We start from the raw sequence: 23,081 nt of genomic DNA, 5'->3' as shown, positions 1-23,081 counted from the left end.
GCAAATTATGAAAAAAATCACTCGAAAGAGTTAGGCCTAACTATTCATATATGAAAAACAAAGTGGATAAAGTCCAGGATTTGTTGTTGTACTGTTGTTGATTCCTTGTTTTCAAAGACAAACAAAGCCATTTTCAGGGTGACATCCTGATATGCATATGAACTGGATTTAAGCGAAGTAAAACTACACAGAGTCATCAGCCTCATTTTCTCCTTTAGAGCAATCCAAGTCTAATAATAGCAAAGAAAAAAGCGAGGATGACCAGTCAGGATGCAGCAGATGACTTTGGCCTTTCTAAATTATCCCATCCAAACTTTAGAAAGTTTGGACAAAATGATCATCATTCAGTTATGAACATTGTGTCCTATTGGTCTGAAATAAATTTCAGGGTTTTTCTGAGCAAGATCAAGATGACAAAATCATAAATCCAAAGTTCTGCCTTTGCTGAAAGATTTAACTTGAGTATGAGAAGAAAAAAAAGAAAACTCAAAGCAACAGAGACTGAGCCACACATTTAGATTCTATGATCTAACACAATAATATCACATTGTATTCTACAATAATAAGGAAACAACAAGCTATGTTATCTTCACAGTCCCAGTGTTCTATGAATATCAGATACTGTCGCCTTACAGGATGAGGTGAGTCAAGACAATTATAATAGATTTAGGATGGAAAGAGCCATCCACGTCCAGAGCATGATGTGGACTGAATAGGTATCACAGCATAGTATTTTTTACCTTTTTGTATTATTTTTTTCTCTCATGTTTTTTCCCCTCACTTTTAAACGTGGTTCTTCTTTGTGCAATATGACAAATATAGAAATATGTTTACAACAATTGCACATGTTTAATTTATACTGTACTGCTTACTGTCTATGGGAGATGGAGCAGGAAAGGAGGGAGAAAAATCTGGAACAGCATGTTTTGCAAAAGTGAATGTTGAAAACTCTTTGCAAGTATTTGAAGAAATAAAAAAAACTATTAAAATAAAAAAATGGATCAAGAGTAAAAAAAATGACTGTTGAGAAGACAGCTTACACAGATTGACATGGACTATGCTCCCATTTACTCAATCAATTCCAAGGCTCAGAGCACCTGGGAATATTGGAATCCCATAGGTTGATAAAATCAATACTAAATAATTAAAATCTCAATCAAGAAAATTCATCAGCAATGCCATGGTCATCTGTAATCTAATCTAAACATAACAAGGTGAACATTTTTTCCATAATCAAATGCCCTGCATTTGTATTCTCTCATCCACATGGGAAAGCTGGTAAACATTCCTTCTGTATAGCAAAAAGAAAACCACTCCAAAGTTCAGTACTATCAGTGGTAGGTCAGTGACATCAGACATTTATATCTTAAGATATTAGAGAAGGATAGAAAAATGTCATTCCTACATGCAAAGACCGAATCCCTCTCTCATAGTAGAAAAAATGCTAAACTTGAACTTGGCAGACCTGGATTCAACCTGGCTCTGCTACTAGATGCCTTTGGAAAAATCATGTAACCTGGCTGGGCTTCTGTGTGCTCTGCTCTAAAATATGAGGACTTTGGATTAGATAGTACTGAAGTTCTTCAGATATAACCTGACATACTATAGTACACCTGAATTTTGCATTTGTGTTGGTAAACAACAATTATATTGGAGATTTAGTCATTAAAATTACAAGCTTGCAGGAACTTAATTATGTGCAGTCATCATTCTTAGCTAAGCTAAGAATATCTAAGGAACAAACTACCAGAATAATGATAGCCCCATCTAAACTTTAAAAAAGGTGGTCTGTGAATTGTTTGAGAAAATATAATTGGATAAGTCTCTCCAGGCCTTTCTGAAATCATCCTGTTGGTCATTTCTTACAGAACAGTAATATTCCATAATATTCATATACCACAATTTATTCAGCCATTCTCCAACTGATGGACATCCATTCAATTTCCAGTGATGCTGAGTGAAATGAGCAGGACCAGGAGATCATTATATACTTCAACAACAATACTAGATGATGACCAGTTCTGATGGACCTGGCCATCCTCAGCAACGAGATCAACCAAATCAGTTCCAATGGAGCAGTAATGAACTGAACCAGCTACGCCCAGAGAAAGAACTCTGGGAGATGACTAAAAACCATTACATTGAATTCCCAATCCCTATATTTATGCCCACCTGCATTTTTGATTTCCTTCACAAGCTAATTGTACAATATTTCAGAGTCTGATTCTTTTTCTACAGCAAAATAACGTTTTGGTCAGGTATACTTATTGTGTATCTAATTTATATTTTAATGTATTTAACATCTACTGGTCATCCTGCCATCTAGGGGAGGGGGTGGGGGGGTAAGAGGTGAAAAATTGGAACAAGAGGTTTGGCAATTGTTAATGCTGTAAAGTTACCCATGCATATAACCTGTAAATAAAAGGCTATTGAATAAAAAAAAAAGGAAAAAGATTGAAAAAAAAGAAAGAAAATATAATTGGATAGACAGCTTATTGAGTTCATCCATCAGGGTATGTGTCTTGGACAGACACTGGGACCTAGCCCCAGACAGGAACTGTAGGAAGAACAGATTGGTTTGCCTTTCAGAAATTACAAGTTCTTTTAATGATCCCAAGATTCTCCCTGAAATAAATGTCCTTTTCTTGACCAAATATTTGTGTGACATTTTATGATCATGTTATGGAACAGTATAGTCTCCATGGAAATAAAGTGCAGATCAGCCAAAAGGTTAGATGTGTGAGCAGGCTTGAAGACATTTTAAACAAGCAATTCTGAAAAAGTCATATAAAGGATGTTCTCAAAGAATTGTAAGATTGAAAAAAGAGGTGGGTGGTTCACATGATGAGAGTAAGGGATAGTGATTTGTCATATAGCTTCTCTGGACCTCAGGTCCTTCCTGAGGCAGTTGGACTAGATGGTCTCTAAGTTCCCTTTCAGCTTAAGAGCTAGGATCTTATCAGGAACTCAAGATGCTCTGGAGAATGGACCATGGCCTGGAGATGCATCCTGAATGTTTTGAAAATAAGCTGTGGATTCAGTGAACATATGGAATCTCCTCTTACCATATTTGATATTTTTTAAAATAAATCTAAGAGTTCATCGATAACATACATTTGTTCTCCGACAACAAATACACCAAAAACACACTACAATCTTACTCACAGAATCATCATAAATGGACAAGAATTCAGTATAATTTAGTATGTTCGTCTTGGGTAGCATTCAAGTAAGCGAAACTACTATGATACTAACCAACTTTGTTCTAAGATAATCTGACCTATAAGGTGGTCTCATGGCATAAATCCTTAAGAACAGTATTATCAAAATCTCTGATGTAGTACTTCCGTTGACCCCAAATCTGTTTTATGATGGTTACAAACTGAAGCAGAAAATGATCTCCAATCATTATTAAGCTCTTTTAGGAAAAGGAGGAAATAATTCCATAACCCCCCTCCCCGCTTCCACACAAACACACACACACACACACACATACACACATACACACATGCAGAATTGATCTGGTCAAAAGATTTAGTGGGTTTAACTTGCCACCACAGATTTACCACAGCTACCTGTTATCAAAGTCAGATCTATAGTACCTTTTGTCCAGACCCATGGCCCTATACATAGGATGTAAATGACACCCAAACTATTATAATCAAAATATTGAGAAGAATGATACATACAGGTGGAAGATTCATGCTCAAATCTGAAAAAGGGATATCCATTGGTCCCATTTCAGGAAATATAAAATTGTCTGAAGATAGATGCATATAATGGTTGTCTTCTCTAAAATCATAAAAGAAATGAAGGAAAAGCATAATAAATAAGTTGCAAAGGCTTGAAGAAAAAACAATCACATCATACTATAGAATTAGGATCCATAAAATTATTATCATATTCTTCTTTTGACTAATAGTGGTAATTAAGTAACAACCTCTTCTGAAAAATAAAAAATAAGGGTGCCTGTCTGGAGATCTTAGATATTCTCAGAATGACTGAGGGTTCTCCATGGCAGTGGGGGAGGAAGCTGAAAGGAAGAAAGGCAAAGAAAAGACCACTAAAACATTAGTGTATGTATGACTATATTGGTCACTGATGATCTGTTGAGAACTGTGGGAAATAATATCTACATACAACTACTTTATGCCAATATACCATTTTAGTCAGAAAGGGAAAAAATTTAAGAGCATAAGATTCAAAACCTGTGGGCAACTAGGTGGTGCAGAGAATAGAGTGTTGGGCCTAGAGTTAAGAAGATTCTTCATCATGAGTTCAAATCTGGCTTCAGACACTCACTATTCATGTGACAACTAGTTCCTAAAATGTAGTACCAAGAATTGAACGGCCTCATGTAAATTTTCTTCGATCTGAGCGGAGCACAATGGGATTTTATCATCTCACCATCTCACTCAATATTCCTCATTTTAGACACTGGGCCTCAAAGCAATTTAAAATCATGTTGCTTTCATTGGCTGCCATGTCACATTCTTGTTCAATTTGTGGTCAAATGAAGCCCAAATTTTTTTTCCACATCATGTATTTTTTTCCTCTGTTTTGTTTTGCCCCCATCTCATATTTGTGAAGTTGATTTTTTGGTACCCGAGTGAGGTAATACATATGCACATATAGATTTTTTTTGGTAAAACAAAGCAAAGAAATAAATGCCAGCTATGATTGTGATTGTTATCATTAACACAAAAGTATAAGACTTGACATTTATCTTTGTAAAATTTCCTTCTATTAGATCCAGCTCATCATTCTACCCTGGAGAAATCTTGGTGGATATGTGACTTTGTCATCTAATACATTAGCTATCCTTCCTGGCTTTATATCATTTACACAAGTAATAAGCTTGCCATCTTATGCCTTCCTCCAAACTGGTAACAAAAATACTGAATAGGACAGGATCAAAGACAGACCCTGGAGCGCTCTTCTGGAGGCCCCCCTTCAAGTTGATATTAACCTACTGCATTCTGGGTCTGGTCATTTAACCAATTCCAGATACAACTATCGCTTAGCCCACATAGCTCCATCTTGTCAGTGGTGACACAGAATAAAAACTTTGCTAAAGCTTTGTTGATAACATATCTATCTTCCTTAAGGGTTCCAATCTTTAATTTTCCATTAAGAGATGGCTTACCTAAAGTTTCTTGGAGAAAACTCCATTTGTGGTGAAGAAGGACTTCTTGCAGACTCATTATAGAATGGTGAATTCCAGTTATCCTGTACACAGTTAAGTGTTAAAAGAAAAAAAAAGAAAAAGAAAAAGAAAAAAGAGCTGAATTAACAAATACGTACAGAGGAGGTTAGATATGGTGCAGTTGTTAGGGAAATGAGGGTTGACTCTTAAGATATGTACAAAATGAATACCAGACACTTTGGAAAAATCCCAACTCTTTTTACTACCCAAAAAAAGTCAGTTGACAGTATCAATAATTCCTCATCTTTCTATTCTGTTTACCTTTCTACCCCTAAAAATATATTTGCCTATCTCCATACATAGAGTGAATCTTCAAATGAGAAGTCTCAATATACATTTATTACATACTATTATGTGCTAGACACTATGCTAAGCACTGGAGAAGCTCACACATTTATGGGCACACAACCGAATGAAAGGCATCGCAAATAAAAGATTCTACTGTGTTTCTTGTCATTTGACTTTTTAAAACCTTTGATTTGGTTGACCTAAACGCTGCCCTAGACTTCTCTGATAAAATGTCTGCCACACTCGGGTTCAAATCATACCAGGATCCTAGAAGAAAACGACAATACAACTTCCTTTGTTCAATGGTTCTTTGATTGTCAGTATCAAGTGAGGCAAAAAATCAGGAGTACGTTGGTCTAAAGTGTTTCCTGCTGTCACGGAGGATATCCTGCACAGGGTCAGAAGGCAGAAGGATTCCTTACAGACACACACACAGGAGCCACCAGATACTCTTGTTTTTTAGGTGACCATATGCTGATTATATCAAACGTCTCCGGAGAACCTCCTCAATGATCTCCATAATCACTTCAGGAAGCTTCACTTATAAGAACCAAGGAGATGAAGAATACCAAGTAAACTATGCTAAGATATGCAACTGGATAGATGGCATCAGTAAATATATTTCAGACTGACTGAAGATGAAAAATGAACTAAGACCAGAAGTGAACAACAAGAAGAAAGCAGGCTGCGTGGCACTTATTGTGCCACCAGTACTTTTAAAGATTTCATGCTTCTTCCTGAAGGAAGAAAGACAGGGATCTGTCTTTTAATACACACAGGATCATAGATTTCACTATACAAGAGACCTTAGAGGCCATTAAGCAAATCCACTCATTTTACAGATAAGGTAACTGAGGCCGATCGCCCAGAATCTCACAGCCAGTGAGAGTAAAACAGAAGCCAAATTCATGTCTTTTTGTCTTTGGGCCCAATGTTCTATATACACATATTTAATGGCTTAGTAATGCTACAGGGCTGCTAATTATGAAACGCCACCATTTATTGATTTTCCAATAGCATTTTATTTTTCCAAATATTACAAAGTTTTCAACTTTTCATTTTCACAAAACTGTGTTCTAAATTTTCCCCCTTCCTACGCCCAGAGAAAGAACTCTGGGAGATGACTAAAAACCATTACATTGAATTCCCAATCCCTCTATTTATGCACACCTGCATTTTTGATTTCCTTCACAAGCTAATTGTACAATATTTCAGAGTCTGATTCTTTTTATACAGCAAAATAATGTTTTGGTCATGTATACTTATTGTGTATCTAATTTATATTTTAATGTATTTAACATCTACTGGTCATCCGGCCATCTAGGGGAGGGGGTGGGGGGTAAGAGGTGAAAAATTGGAACAAGAGGTTTGGCAATTGTTAATGCTGTAAAGTTACCCATACATATAACCTGTAAATAAAAGGCTATTAAATAAAAAAAAAAACTATTAAAAAAAATTAAAAAATAAATAAATAAAATTTCCCCCTTCCTTCTCTTATGTCCCCCTCTCCTCCCCAAGACAGCAAGCAATCTGCTATAGATGTTTACATCCTTTATCATATATTCAATTTATTGTTATCTATTTCGAATCCCCCAGATGCCATTCATTTAGACACATTTCCAAATTGTTATATATTTTGAATTACCTCGATGTTCTGCTGAGCATATGACAATGTTTTAGAAAATAAAAAAGTAACCTGAAAAAAAACATATCTTATATTTGTCATGTTGTGGACATGACAAGAAAAAAATCAGATCAAGAGAGGGGAAAAAAGTCACAGGACAGAAAAAAAAAAAGATGAAAATACTATACTTTGATTTACATCCAGTCTCCATAGTTCTCTCTCTCTGGATAATGCCAGGATTTCTCAAGCGTTATTTGTGGTTTTCTCAAAGGGCAATGGAGACACAAGAGTGTGTGAATAACCACAGAGAATTTCACATTGGTACAGGAGATGCAAGTCAAGCTAGAAGCCAGAGTAAGAGGGTAACCAGTCGACCAGCTTTATCTTTTATTAGTTTTCTTGCAATGTCAGGAGATCTAGAGGAAGGCCCAGCATGTTCTGTGAACCCAGGGATATGCTGGTAAATAGTTAAAAGCTAACTGTCTGGAAAAAATGTACTTGGGATATATGTTTAAGTTTAATTTATTAAGAATTTTTAATTAATTTAATTTAATTTATTAATATATTATTTAATTTAATTTATTAAGATTTTCATACTTTAAGTCTAGGCAAAAACTAAATCAATTGCTGATTTGGAGCATTCCCCTCCCATTCCTGAGGTCTAAACTCCTCTCACAGTAGAGATCTCATCACCAGCTCACTGGGATCACAGTCCGTCATGTTAGCTGTGGTTGGACCCCACGTTGCAGAAGCCATGTTCCTAAGGCCATAGAGCCTCAAAGTACTCAAAGGCATAGTTGGGCCAGGACCTGTACTTTTGAAGAGATTATCTACTTGGAGGAGAGGCAGCTCCCCACAAAATCATTCCTTCCAGCTGCCGGGGCCCCCTTCCCCCAAGCAGTCACCCTGCATTTTACTTTGTATTCCTTAGATAGGAGCATGTTGTTTTGCCTTAGAAAAAATATAAACTTCCTTGACAGCAGGGGCCGTTTTGTCCTCATACACCTAAGGCCTGGCACATAGTAGACATTTAATAAATGCTTATTTGTTAATTTATCCACTGAAGAAATTAAATTGATTGAATATGTTTATAATCACCCCTTTCTCCCTCCATCCCCATGTAATATGATGATATTATTTATGTAAGTTTGCGCTAAGCACTTCTCAAGTATTATCTCATTTTATCCTCATCACAATGATGAGAGTTTGAACAAGTCATAACAACAACACAAAGTCACAAAGCTAACAGGGGTCCAGTCCTCCTGCCTGCTGGACCAGCAGCACAACTGTACCGTCTACCTACCCCATATAACTACTGGGTATCCATGTATAGAAATGAAGTGGGATCAAAGGAAAAAAGGTGTTTAAATCTGTAATTTTCTGCTCTAGAACTATTATGTCAGTCACAAGAAGGCTTTTTCCATCTGTGCTGGCCAACACAAATCCGATTTTAGCTGTCTAAAGCAGTGCACATCGATGTCCTTGAAGTTTGTGACCAAGTTGGACAATAAAACTCTCTTCTTCCCTCCCCTTTTTAGACTTTCTTAAAAAATATTTCCTACACTGGTCAGCGAGGCTTTCTGGGCAAGGATGGTATCCACAATGGGAAAACACACCCATAAATCTATAGTAAAACAACGTAAGAAACTTAAAACCATCCACTATGGGTATAACCGAAAAAAACACCAGGGCAATAAAACCTTAAAATGGGTAGTTAAAACCAGGCAAATTGAACTAAAATTCTCTTACTAAATCCATGTTTATTAGCATTCTTCCTGAAAGCTATGTTTTTCAATTCTCTGTAGCTACTAAGTACAGAAGCATAATGAGATTAGGCATTTTAAAACAGTCGGTACCATTTCATACTCCCATCTCAAGTAAGTGAACAAGCAAGTGAGTGAGTGAATGAGTGGCTGCATAAAACTTCATCAAAACGCTTTCATCTCTCTTGGGTACTATTTAGTATCCTGAAACAGTACCCCGAGGCACTGGGGTATCTGGAAGGCCAGCAAGAAGGAATCCAGCTGCCAAATGTGTCTCCTTTACAATCAGGGAGTAATTTAAGCTGGGAGAGAATCTGACTCCCATTTCCCACAGTTTTTCAGTTGGCAGTTATCCCGTTAGTTCACGCACCATTTCTGCCAATAAGATTCCATAGTAGGCGCGAAGCATTGAATTCCCCAGGACCAGGCTTTGGATGGGAAGTCAAGAAGTTGATGGGCCAACCCTTGCTCCAAAAGTGGCTGGCTGGGACTTGGGACAAAGCACTCCACGTCTCTCGTCCACACTTTCTGTGTCTGGAAAGGACTTCACGGGGTTGTTACAGAGATAAAATAAGGTATACAAAAAGATTTGGGGAAATTCCGAATGCTAAGTAAATGACAGTAGTACCATTCTCTATCGGAATTTGCCTTTCTTGTGACAATATCTCTTTTGGCTCAAGAGGCGTGGAGGGAAGCAGTGGAGTGCAAAGAACAACAGCATTTCGATTCGGTTTCCAGTGACTGTTTTGCTACTTACTTCATGTAGTGACCGTGACCATGGTACTACCCTTTCAGGATCTCATTTATAAAACTGAGGGGTTGGATTAGTTGTTCTCTAAGGCGTCTTTCAGTTCTACCTTTGTGATCCTTTTGAGTGGAGAGCTCTGGGATATTGCTTTGCAGAACAATTAAAACCCTTACCTCTTTTTCTCTGGGAAACACAGAAGCTTACAGACTCTTACCTCAATGTTCATCCCTAAACTGCCAACAAGTTCCCGATTCTAGACCACTGGTCTTCCCGGGCATTCAATTTTCTTGCTGAGGACATCATCACGACAAGCAATTGAATGTCTTTGGCAATGCCTGTGTGCCGATGGAAATCAGTGATCTTAGCTGAAACTACTGCCTCTCCCCTTCCTGGATAGCATACTTATTGCATGGTTTGGGTCCAGTTCTAACTAGGAAAAACAGTCATTAACTGAAAGACGGGGAAGTACAACAATATCCTTGGCCTGTTTTGGGTAAAAGGAGAGAAGATAGAAAAGCTCCAAGTCTCAATTATTTCTCTTAAATTCTGTCCCCAATTTCGAATGCGCCCCCAAGAACTGGGCCTTTGGAGCCCTGACCAGAGCACTCCAAGGTTTCCTAGAACAATGGAGACAGGGCCCAGCTGCATCCCTGACTGCTCACACCAGCCTGAGAACAGCACAGGGATATCTGTAACAACTCTCAGCTGCTGCCAAGGCTCAGTTACCCAGCGACTGGACTGTATCGCACCGAAATCATAAGCTTGGCTTCTGGAGGTCAGCACGCCATCGTGCCTTGTTTTTTTTTTTTTTTTTTTTTTTTTTTTTGAGAACAAACATATGGCCACAGCTGAGCTTGAAGAAGCTTGTGTCCTTGCCTAAGGAATTGTGATAACAGCTTAGGTTATGCCTGTAATAGCGACCCTGAGTAACATTTAGAAAAGCTCTCAACCAGATGTTAACACCTGGCACATGGTTTACACAGAGTTCTAATTTCTTGGGAATAATAGCTTCGTTCTATTGGCTAGCCCATAATCCTCTCAATCTATACATTTCCCTCTCCAAGACCATACTGGTACAGACACTTAGGAAAACTAAGGCATATCCCAAAGTTTTCAAACGTTGAGTCAGCCGGGGTTTCAGGGGCCATCTAGTTGAACCTAGGCCTTAATAAGAATCCCCTATTTGAATTCCCCAACAAGGGGTCATTCAGCTTCTGCTGGAAGACCCTCAATCACCAAAAAAGGTAGTCCCTCCCAAAGTGCCCACTACACTGTGGGAGAGCTCTAACGGTTGGCATACTTTTCCTGACAGCCAGTCTAAATCTATGTTTGCCAGTACTACTGCGTCCTGCCCTCTGGAAACAAACTAGACGAGCCTAATCCCTCATCTGTGAGACAACCCTTCAAATAGAGGTGTGTCCCCTTACATTTTTTCTTCTTCAGATTAAGTAGTCCCAATTCCTTCACAGTCACACAGCATGATCTGCATTTTCCCGAGGGTCTTCCTTCTACTTGTACCCTCCAGCTTATCAACCTTTCCTAAATAGGATGCCTACAAATGAACCTAAGGGTCTAAAAGTGGCCTGATCACCCAGGACCATCATTTCCTTCACAATGGACAGCAGGTCTCTCTCAGTACAACTCACAACACATTAACTATTTTACTTTCTGTTATCACACTTTTGAACATAAATTACTGTTTAGCCGAGTCTGTCCCAGGGCACCTAGGTAGTATGGTAGACAAGAATACGAGGTTTGGAGTCTGGAAGACTCCTAATTTCCTAAATTCAATCCAGTCTCAGACACCTGCTGAGTGACTCTGGGCAAGTCCCTTCCTGTTTGTCTCCGTTTCGTCATCTGTAAAAAGAGCCAGAGAAGGAAATGACAATATTTATAGCTAGTGTGTTACCCCAGCATCAACATCCTATTCTAGCCTTGACTTAGACCAAAATCTGAACAAATCCAGGCTAGACTTTAATCTCATAAATTTGCCCTGCAGAAGTATCTCTGCCAAGAAATCCCAAATGGGGTCACCGAGATTCAGAGATGACTGAAAAGACTTAACCAAGCCTCTTCCATCTCTTATCTGTAGTGATGATTCTTTTGAACCCAGGTTTAAGAATTTCCCCCCAGTTGTGAACGAATCCAACCATTTTGGAGAGTAGTTTGGAACTATGCTCAAAAAGTTATCAAACTGTGCATACCCTTTGATCCAGCAGTGTTACTACTGGGATTATATCCCAAAGAGATTATAAAGAAGGGAAAGGGACCGGTATGTGCACGAATGTTTGTGGCAGCCCTCTTTGTAGTGGCTAAAAACTGGAACCTGAGTGGATGCCCATCAGTTGGAGAATGGCTGAATAAATTGTGGTATATGAATATTATGGAATATTACTGTTCTGTAAGAAATGACCAACAGGAGGATTTCAGAAAGGCCTAGAGAGACTTACATGAACTGATGCTGAGTGAAATGTGCAGGACCAGGAGATCATTATATACTTCAACAACAATACTATATGATGACCAGTTCTGATGGACCAGGCCATCCTCAGCAACAAGATCAACCAAATCATTTCCAATGGAGCAGTAATGAACTGAACCAGCTATGCCCAGAAAAAGAACTATGGGAGATGACTAAAAACCATTACATTGAATTCCCAATCCCTATGTTCATGCCCACCTGCATTTTTGATTTCCTTCACAAGCTAATTGTACAATATTTCAGAGTCTGATTCTTTTTCTACAGCAAAATAACGTTTTGGTCAGGTATACTTATTGTGTATCTAATTTATATTTTAATATATTTAACATCTACTGGTCATCCTGCCATAGGGGAGGGGGTGGGGGGGTAAGAGGTAAAAAATTGGAACAAGAGGTTTGGCAATTGTTAATGCTGTAAAGTTACCCATGCATATATCCTGTAAATAAAAGGCTATTAAATAAAAACAAAAAACAAAAACAACAACAAAAAAAAAGAATTTCCCCCCCTACTAAATTGGTCCTCTTTCCATTTATTCTATCATTATTCCCTGACAAACTCCTTAGAGATGGTAGTTGCCATCTAGCGTGTTGGGTATCCCTATCACTCCAACAAGTGCCCACACATGTTACATTTGCTTCAGCTCCTCCACCAGACCATTTGGGTTTATTATGTGTAAAGAGCTTAGTTTGTTGGATTTGAGGTTTAGGAAAAACTGCCTCCCGGTTTTATAATCCCAATGTATACTTGTTTTTCTTTTCTCTATAGGTTCTTGTGCTTACTCTACTGAATGAGAAAGCTAACTCAGTGAAGTCCAGTGCTATAATAATTTCATGGAAAAAATCTGGTCAACTAACTAGAATTTGTTCACTTAGTTCTCTCTCTAGCTGCATATGCCATGGAGCAGCTATTTTCTAAACACATCCACCTTCACGTCAATTCTACATTATATACATTTAAGACTAACTTACATTCAGAGGCTCAAGTGCTAGTGAATTCTCCTAGCAACATTATCATGCTTCTTAGCCCAATACTCAGTGATGCTATGCTGCCAGCTAGATTAATTCTCATGAAAAACAGGTCTCGGTGTCCTGATCCCACCGAGTTACATACCAACATCTGTGGATTATCCAGCTACAGATAATCATTCTAATTGTATTCTAATTATATTTATCATTTCCTTCTTTCTTTTAATCTTCAATGCTATTTTATTTCCCAAATACATGTAAAAGTTGATTTTCAACATTCGTCTTTGGAAGACATTGTTGTGTTCCAAAGTTTTCTCCCTCCCTCCCTCCCCTCCCCCCTCCAAGACAGCAAGCAATCTGAGGTAGATTAAACATGCGAAATTCTTTAAAATATATTCCCATATTTGTCATTGTTGTGTGAGAAAAAAATCAGACCAAAGGGGGAAAAACCATGAGAAAGGAAAAAAAAAAGCAAAAGTACTACATTTTGATTATTTTATGCTTAAAAATTCTGACCTCTACACCGATTTGAAGAAGAAAAATAAAGGCCGGGGCTGGAGATGGCATGTTTTTAACTGAAGGAAATACATGGAATATTCTGGTCAATATTCCAATACGTGGATGAGCTCTCCTCTTTATTAATGCATCTGTGTACAAGAAGCATCCAACATCTGAAGCATCCAACATCTGAAAAGGAACCTGCTAAAATTCCTATTGCTCAGTTTCAGACTAGATTACTGGGGAATAGAAATGGTTCTCCATTAACAGGAAAGGATCAAAACAGAGAGGCAGAAATGGATTTCTGTTTGCATCTCATTTTCCAGAAGGTGGAACCTGCAGGGTGCCATTAAGCACTCCAACCTACACAACAGCCGGATTCGAGGGAGACAAACCAGTGGGAGGATCTCATAACCTCAGGTAAATAACGTCTACTCCTACTTGATTTCTGAATGGCCTTGGATATAGTTCAAGGGATGATCTCCATGTCAGCACTAATACCCCAGAAGCTCTTATAAGGTGGGTTAACGGGAGGGTGTGCTAAGGTGTTCCTACTAAGTTTCCCTTTTGCGGGGCAAATTTATGTTTCAAGTCTAGTCTTGATTTGTTCAGACTCTGGTCCAAGTCAAGGCTAGAATAGGATGGTGACCCTGTGATATAACACTAGCTATTGTCTGCACTGCTGCCTCAGTAGGCTGGAAGCAGATATCTCAAGAAGGAAAGAAATGGGAAATCCCTGGAAACCCGGCCTGAAACACTCTAGCTTTAGTTTATCTTAATGGCTGATGTACATTTTAACAGGAGTGAGCTGATGGATTTCATTTTAATTCTATATGACTGAAGAAATTTAAGATCAAAAGTAATCTGACCAAGATGATAGCTACTACCTTTAGCTTTAAATACCCTGCAGGAGCCAAGACCTAGAAAAGAAGGGAGGTGATGGAGATGGGACAAGCGCATTAATCCTCAAGCTTCCTGGGCCAAGCTCACCTCCTCTCTTCTTTCACCAACTCCTGGCTGCCAAAGATGGACTCAGACCACACTGTCCTAGGCATGATGGGGGGTGGAGAGATTACAGTAACATAATGCTTTCCCCTGTACTTAAGAGCTGAGCCCTACAGGAGGAGGGAAAATGTGCAACTTCTAGAAAAATAAGCAAACAAAACAAGTTTCTTGCCACATTAATTACTATCAAGAACCTCTTTTGATTCAGATGGCCACCTGCGTTAATCTCCACTATTTTTACCCCTGGCAATAAAGCAGATGCATACTTCCTCCCATTTTCCAGCCCTACCTCCCTACAATGTGTATTTATATACTCTTATTTTAAAAAAAATATATTGCTCCATCGACTGAAAAGACAGTAGTTACATTTTCTGTGGAAGGCAAGAAAAATAGGCTACTATACTCCAAGATTGGAACATATTTTTGGGACTCTGTGTGTATGTTTTGTCCAAATGTTTTCTGGTGCACCACATTTTGTGAGCAAGAAAGGTACCCACTTATTTCCAAAGAGAATAAATGGAAAGATATACTGAAAACCCAGCAGTGAACATTGCTTCCTCCCAATACTTTCTAGGGGAGCCAGCTAGACACTCCTTAAATTCCAGGTTACTTTCTTTCCGTTTTTACAATTTTGAGATTTGCAGTCTGGCAATTTTCAGAAGAATTCTGAGGGTTAGAAAGTTGGAAATAGCAATTTGATTTATTTGAGGGCGGGAACCAAATTTGCTGTCGATTTGAAATTGTAATGGATCTCAACCAAATGGCTGAAGGATGCACATATGCACATGGTCCAGGTCATACTAAGTCCGACATGTTACCAGGCGGCCGAGTTACTACCATGGGAAATATATCTTGGACACTAGTGTAGAACGGAAATGGGCGGGGGGGGGGAGATGGACAGGGCCACAAAGAGGGAGGTGGGAACAATGGACAGGCCCATGGGAGGGGGAAACAGACACAATAGACTCAGTACACTGAGAGGGAGAGGGAGAGAGAGGGGGATGGGACACGCCCACTGGGAGGGAGAGGGAAGGGGGACAGAACTGGCCCACTGGGAGGGAGAGAGAGGGGGATGGGACACACCCACTGGGAAGGAGAGGGAGGGAGAGATGGACACTCCCACTAGGAGGGGGAAGGAGGGAGGACTGGACATACCCACTGGAGGAAGAGAGAAGGGGGACGGGACACGCCCACTGGAGGAAGAGACAGGGTGGGGGGATAGGACTGACACACTAGGAGGGAGAGAGAGAGAAGGGGGGACGGGACTGGCCCCCTGGGAGGGAGAGAGAGAGAGAAGTGGGGGACGGGACTGGCCCACTGGGAAGGAGAGGGGGGGGACAAGACTGGCCCACTGGGAGGAAGAGGGAGGGGGACGGGACACGCCCCCTGGAGGAAGAGAGAAGGGGGATGGGACACGCCCCCTGGAGGAAGAGAGAAGGGGGACGGGACACGCCCCCTGGAGGAAGAGAGAAGGGGGACGGGACACGCCCCCTGGAGGAAGAGAGAAGGGGGACGGGACACGCCCACTGGGAGGTAGAGAGAGGGGGGGATAGGACTGACCCACTAGGAGGGAGAGAGAGAGAAGGAGGACGGGACATGCCCCTGGAGGAAGAGAGAAGGGGACTGGACACGCCCCCTGGAGGAAGAGAGAAGGGGGACTGGACACGCCCCCTGGAGGAAGAGGGAGGGGGACTGGACACGCCCCCTGGAGGAAGAGGGAGGGGGACTGGACACGCCCCTGGAGGAAGAGGAGGGACTGGACACGCCCCTGGAGGAAGAAGAGAAGGGGACTGGACACGCCCCCTGGAGGAAGAGAGAAGGGGGACTGGACACGCCCCCTGGAGGAAGAGAGAGAGAGAGAAGAGGGGATGTGACTGGCCCCCTGGGAGGGAGAGAGAGAGAGAAGTGGGAGACGGGACTGGCCCACTGGGAAGGAGAGGGGGGGGGGAACAAGACTGGCCCACTGGGAGGAAGAGAGAAGGGGGACGGGACACGCCCCCTGGAGGAAGAGAGAGGGAGGACGGCACACGCCCCCTGGAGGAAGAGAGAAGGGGGACGGGACACGCCCCCTGGAGGAAGAGAGAGGGAGGACGGCACACGCCCTGGAGGAAGAGAGAAGGGGGACGGGACACGCCCCCTGGAGGAAGAGAGAAGGGGGACGGGACACGCCCCCTGGAGGAAGAGAGAAGGGGGACGGGACACGCCCACTGGGAGGTAGAGACGGGGGGCGGGGGGAATAGGACTGACCCACTAGGAGGGAGAGAGAGAGAAAAGGGGGGGATGTGACTGGCCCCCTGGGAAGAAAAGAGAGAGAGAAGTGGGAGACGGGACTGGCCCACTGGGAAGGAGAGGGGGGGGACAAGACTGGTCCACTGGGAGGAAGAGGGAGGGGGATGGGGCACGCCCCCTGGAGGGAGAGGGAGGGAGGGCTGGACACGCCCACTGGAGGAAGAGAGGAGGATGGGACACACCCACTGAAAGGAGGGGGGGGGGAAACAGGACTGACCCACTGGAAGAGAGAAAGAGAGGGGGGAGATGGGACTGACCCACTGGGAGGGAGAGAGAGAGAGAAGTGGGGGACGGCACTGGCCCACTAGAAGGGAGAGAGGGAGGGGGGATGGGACACACCCACTGGGAGGGAGAGGGGGAGACAAGCACGAAGGAAAGGGGGAGACAGGACAAGGACGACTTAGGAAGGGGGGAGAACCACCAAGGAAAGAGGAGAGGGAGAAACCTAGGGAAGAGAGGGAGGGAGGGAACCAGGGTGCAGAGGAGAGGAGGGGGGGAGGACACACAGGAGAGAGAGGGGAAAATGGAGAGGGAGGGACAAGGCACCAGAGAGGGGGGGGAAAGAGCGGAGGGGGGAAAATTAGGAGGGGGGGAAAGAGAGGGAGGGGAAGAGAGGGAGGGGAAGAGAGGAGGGGGGAAGACGGGAAAGACGGAGGGAAAGAGGAGGGGGGGAAGAGAGGGGGGAAGCAGAGAGGGGAAGAGCGAGGGGGGAGAAAGGACGGAGGGGAAGAGGGAGGGGGAAGAGAGGGTGGGGGAAGAGAGGAGGGGAAGAGACAAGGGGAGAGAGAGGGGAAGAGGACGAGGGGAAGAGAGAGGGAAGACAGGGGGGGGGACAGGGGGAAGGAGGAGGGGGGAAGAAAGGGGGGAGAAATGGAGGGGGAGGAGATGGAGGGGGAAGAAAGGTGGGGAAGGGAGGAGAGGGGGGGGGAGGGAGATAAAGAGGGGGGCGAGGGGGGAAGACGAAGAGGGGAGGATGGAGGGGACAAGGCCCGGAGAGGGGAAGGAGGGGGGAGACAAGGCAAGAGAGGGATCAAGAGAGGGGAGGAAAGTGCAGAGAGGAGGGAGAAAGAAGCCAGCAGAGGGAGGGAGACAAGGAGGAGGGAGAGACAAGAGAGGGAGGGAGACAAGAGGGAGGGAGACAAAGGAGGGAGGGGAGCAAGCAGAGGGAGAGGGAGGGAGAGGGAGACAAGGCGCAAAGAGAGAGGGAGACAAGGCGTGTAGAGGGAAGGAGGGGGAAGGCGCACAGAGGGAGGAGGAGGGAGACACAACAGAGAGAGGGAGGGAGAGGGAGACAAGGCGTGTAGAGGGAGAAAGGAGGGGGAGACAAGGCGCACAGAGGGAGATGGAGGGGGAGACCAAGGCCAGAGAGGGAGACAACAGAGGGAGGAGGAGAGGGAGAAGAGAAAGGCAGCAGAGAGAGGGGGGAGAACAAGCAGAGGCAGAGGGAGAGGGAGAGGGAGACAAGGGCGAGAGGGGAGAACAAAGGGGAGGAGGGGGAGACAAAGGGGCGAGAGGGGGGAGACAAGGCAAGTGAGGAGGGAGAACAAGCAGAGAGGGAGGGAGAGGGAGACAAGGCGCAAAGAGAGAGGGAGACAAGGCAGAGGGAGGAGGGAGAGGGAGAAGGAGGTGAGAGGAGGGAGACAAGCAGAGGGAGGAATGGAGGGACAAGGGGGAAGGAGAGAGGGAGACAAGGTAGAGGAAGAGGGGACCAGAGGGAGATGGAGGGGGAGACAAGGCGCTCAGAGAGAGGGGGAGACAAGGCGCGCAGAGAGAGAGGGAGACAACGTGCAGAGAGGAGGAGGACAAGGCGAGGAGAGAGAGGGAGAATCAAGAGAGGTTAGAGGGGAGGGAGACAACAGAGAGGGAGAGGGAAGCAAGAGAGGAGGGAGACAAGCAGAGACAGAGGAAGGAGGGAGGGAGACAAGGCCAAGAGAGAGGGAGACACAAGGAGAGGGAAGGAGGGGAGACAAGCCCAGGGAGAGGGAGGGGAGAAAGGCCCAAGAGAGAGGAGGGGGACAAGGGCCGCAGAGGAGAGTGAGGGAGAAAGGGAGACAAGGTGCAGAGGAAGGAGGGGAGACAAGGCCTGCAGAGGAGAGGGAGACAAGGCGTGCAGAGAGAGGGAGACAAGTGAGGAGAGGGAGGGAGAGGACAAGGCAGAGAGGAGGGGACAAGCCAGAGGAGAGGAGGGGAGAAAGGCCAGGAGAGGGGGAGACAGCAGAGAGGAGGGAGACAAGGCAGAGGGAGAGCAAAGGGGCAGGAGAGGGAGGGAGACAAGGAGGGGAGCAGTGAGAGGAGAGGGAGAAGGTGCCAAGAGAAGGGAAGAGGACACGAGAGAGGGAGACAAAGGCGGAGATGGGAGAGGGAGACAAGGCACAGAGAGAGAGGGAGTGCCAGCGAGAGAGGGAGACAAGGAGTGAGGGAGACAAAGGAGGCAGGGAAGGAGACACGCAAAAGGAGAGAAGATGGCCCAATGAGGGAGACCCACAGGCGCGAAAGAGGGGAGACAAGCCGAGAGGGAGGACCGGAGAGAAGGACGAACAAGCAGAGAGGGGAAGGGTTGAGGTAAATCCAAGGGAGACGCCAAAGGGGAGAGCAGAACTGGAGGGGGAAAGGCCCAGAGGAGATGGGAGAAGGAGAGCGCCGCCAGAGGGAAGGAGAGACACAGAGTGAGAGGGAACCCGGCAGTGCGGGAGAGAGGGACGCCAAGAGGAAAAGCGGAGGGGAGACAAGGCCAGAGAGGGAGAACAAGGCGCAGAGAGGGGAGACAAGCCGCAGGAGGAGAGGGAGACAAGGCGCAGAGAGGGAGACAAGGCGCGCAGAGAGGGAGACAAGGCGCGCAGAGAGGGAGACAAGGCGCGCAGAGAGGGAGACAAGGCGCGCAGAGAGAGAGGGAGGGAAAGGGAGACAAGGCGCAGAGGGAGATGGAGGGGGAGACAAGGCCTGCAGAGGGAAACGACACATGGAGGGAGACGGAGAGGGAGACAGAGGGAAATGAAGCAGAGACAGGGAAGGGGAAGGGGAAGAAGGAAACAAGGAAGTGGAGGGAGAGGGAGGGAAGGAGGGAGGCCAGCCGACAGAGACAGATACAGACACACAGACACACACGGAGAGGGAAGGAGAAAGAGAGGAGGGGGAGGAGAGAGGAGAGGCTGGACTCTCCTTGGGACATCATGTAAAACTGTTAGTGATCCCAAACTTCTGCTTGCTTCGAAACTCCATTTTGCTTAGCTCCCACATTTTCCTGATGATGCCTTATGGCACTGATCTCAAAAGACCCAAAGGTGATGGGAAAAGTGTATCTTGGCTCTCACTAAGCTGCAGTATTAGCAACGGTGATCTCTACTCCCCCAGTGACAAAAGGAGGTAACCAAAGATACCCAGGCCGAAAAGGGAGTGAAAGCTCTGTAGTAGTCATGCAAGACACTGAAAAGGCGGGCGGCTTTAAGGCCACCGAGGAGCCTCTCCATGGGGGACCTGTGGAAGGAGCCGTTCAGCCTTTGCTTTTTTTCACCTCCGACGTACGGGATAAAGCCGCGCACGCTAAGGGAGCGGTCCCCCAGACAAGACGCACAAGTGCTAGGAACCGAGTTTCAGCTGCCCACTCGTTTTTAACATCCAGCCGTAGTTAAAGGCTAGTCTCTTACCTCCATGCTTGGTTGCCCGGCTGCCTGGAATTGACTCCCTCCTCAGCCCTGCCTTCTCCCCGGCAGGTTCAGCTCCACTATGGGCCACTGTGGGCGGCCTTCCGGGATCCCGCCCCTCCCTCCTCCAATCGGGCCGCCCATTCGCAAAGATTGGGTTAGTGGATCTGCTCCCTCCTCCGGGAGGAGCGTAAGCATCTGGAGGGCACGCTGCTGCCCAGCTGTTGCCCCGCATCCCTCGGGCCTGCGCTTACTGGATTTCTGTAGCCTGAAGCCCCCGAGTTTTCTTCCCTGCGTTGACCCCTCCTTCCCCCCCCCCCCCCCCCCCCCCCCCCCCCCCCCGCCCGCTGACCAACAAGCCGAAGTCGGCTTTGAAAGGTCCTTTCTAGCGTCTCCTTCCCCCGTCCGCCCAAGCCTCTCCACCAGCGCTTCCCCAAGCAGGTGGAACACGTTTCTCCCCGCTTCGCAGGTGAACAAATGGCACGCGCAATGATTAAGCCGTTTGCCCATGGCCACGGAGCGGAGGAGCGCGAGTGCCTTTTAGCTGCCCCCCCTAGACTAATGGGGCGACTTCTCGCCGAGATCTGACCTTGGCTCGTACTGAGGCGGGGCCGTCGGGGGCCGACGGCCGCACCGTGTGGACGAGGCGCTCCCTCTCCCCAAACCCCTCCACGCTGCGGGAGTTTAGTCATCCTTTCTACTTGGAATCCCCGGCAGAGGGGAGTGAGGGGGGGAGTGCGTTGGGGTTTCGAGAGGGGATGAGGAATGCCCCTTCTCGGGGGTCGCGGGCGACTTCTGGGCTGAGCATTCCGGGCTACTCTCGTGCCCGCTTTCCCCCAGGCGTGCTCCATCCCGGCCAGCCCACGGGTCCCAAGGGCAAAAGCGAGCTGTTCCCGGACACTTGTGCGGGGGAATGTCGGGCTCCAGGAGGGCCAAGCGGTCGTGCTATCTTATCCTCGACGGTTTCTCCCTCCTAGGGCGGCCAGTTCGCCAGATGACCATTGTTCGCTCCCGCTCAGCGCTTTTTACGAGCTCGGGCAGCCCCTGCTCCGATCTCGACACTAAGTACTACACCCAACGAGACTTTTGAGCAGAGAGGATTGCCCCGATTCCCCGGCAACTTTTTGGAGAGTCTCCAAACGCATCGCTGGGCTTTAGGTAGAAAGAGCTCCCGCCTGGAGGGGAAATGCTGAAAAGCCCGACGGGAGCTAGATAGCCAAGTGCCAAAACTTGGGATTGGGAAAACTGCGGCAGGGGATCAGAAGCCGGGGGAGCCGCTTCTCTGCTAGTTAGCAGTCTGCCTCGGCACCCTCCGGGGCCCAGCCCCTTCCCACGCCGCTCTCATTAGAACGAAGCCGGATCTGCCACGGGAAAAAGACCGGCCGCATCCGGCCGGAAAAACAAAACCCATTACTTTTTGGGCTGTGCGAACTAGGCCGATCCTGCCCATCCTAGGGACTGGGGAGTTGAAAACCACCAGAGCGGTAGAAGCCCTTTTAGATGACCCCAAATGGAGGCCGATTAGCATCGCTGAGGAAAATGGCAGTGAGAGGCGGCTGGCCGTGAAGGATGCCAGACCAGCCTCAGGACCGGGTTCAAATCCTGCTTCGACGCCTACTGGCCGCACGCACTAGGCGCTTAACCCTTCCTCGGTCCCCGGGCAAGAATGGGAGCCGCTAAATTGCACCCACGCAAAGAGTTTCTGTACCAAGGCATTCTTCCCAACCGTCTCCCCTCCACACACCTCCCCCCCCCCAAAAGGGAAAAGAGCAAGTATATTAATCGGTTGGTCCAGAAGATTCTTACCAACAACATTGGTGGCTAGGGTCCCCATTCTAGTGGGGGGGGGGGAGAGGGACACCCAAAGAACCAAGCCTCGCTATCCCTTACTCTCTGCCCAAGCCACTTACCACATCGTGTTTTCAGGTGTTCATAACGTGGCACTAGGCCGCGGCTCGCTACGCTCACTCAGCAACTATTCCCTTAGTCAGAATCCTGCCCAACCAGACTATGCCACAGGATGGGGGCCGAGTTGAGCTGGAGCCCAAGCCTGGAAACTGTCGCAGACTGCTCACCAGACTCAGTGGTTTGATGCTGAGGAATACATTTAATTCGATAGAAATGCAGCCCTTCTCATCCACAAAATGAGGGAGATCACATTTGGACTCCCCCCCTCCCTCAAGGCAGTCGGAGGGGGAATGTGTGGCAGACCTTAATACAACTGAGCAAGGGGAGCAGCTCTCTCCTTACTCGAGGAGCAGCAGCAGCTTATTCTTAGCTAACTCTCCTACCTTTCTCTCTCATCAAACGCTTGGCTCCCCACCCACCCAGTGCCCACTTACTGAGATCCTGCTCAGCTGGGCTGGGATCACGCTTTCCTTCAGATCCTTCTCTGATCAATCCCTCCCCTGAATTTCTCTAGTGCTACTGGCCCATCGTACCGGAGTCTAAGCAGTCAGAGGGACAGATCTCTCTTGGTTTGGATTTTTTTTTTTTTTTTGGTTTGCATCCCTAGGACTTCAGCACCTCACAACAACCCCGTGAAGTAGGCAGAACACAGGTTAGCAGACTT

At 45.8% G+C, this 23,081-nt stretch overlaps 1 protein-coding gene across 5 annotated transcripts in view; it reads right to left on the bottom strand.

The window, feature by feature from the left end:
• The window catches only part of ZNF711 (zinc finger protein 711), an 89,233-nt gene extending 68,638 nt beyond the window's left edge, over window positions 1–20,595 (bottom strand). For 2 of the 5 annotated variants that reach the window (XM_031944879.1, XM_031944881.1), the window contains exons 1-3: window positions 20,513–20,595; window positions 5,147–5,229; window positions 3,690–3,792 (exon numbers count right to left, since the gene is read on the bottom strand). In XM_031944879.1, coding sequence (XP_031800739.1) covers window positions 3,690–3,792; window positions 5,147–5,229; window positions 20,513–20,518 — 192 coding nt within the window. In that variant the 5' untranslated portion in view covers window positions 20,519–20,595. The remainder of the gene's footprint in view (window positions 1–3,689; window positions 3,793–5,146; window positions 5,230–20,512) is intronic. The other 3 variants (XM_031944873.1, XM_031944876.1, XM_031944871.1) reach the window with 2 other exon arrangements.
• Window positions 20,596–23,081: the final 2,486 nt, after the last annotated feature.

Source organism: Sarcophilus harrisii, chromosome X (assembly GCF_902635505.1).
Source record: "Sarcophilus harrisii chromosome X, mSarHar1.11, whole genome shotgun sequence".
Lineage (NCBI taxonomy): Eukaryota > Metazoa > Chordata > Mammalia > Dasyuromorphia > Dasyuridae > Sarcophilus > Sarcophilus harrisii.
The sequence above is the reverse complement of the archived record's forward strand: the minus strand, read 5'-3'. Positions and strand labels throughout refer to the sequence as shown.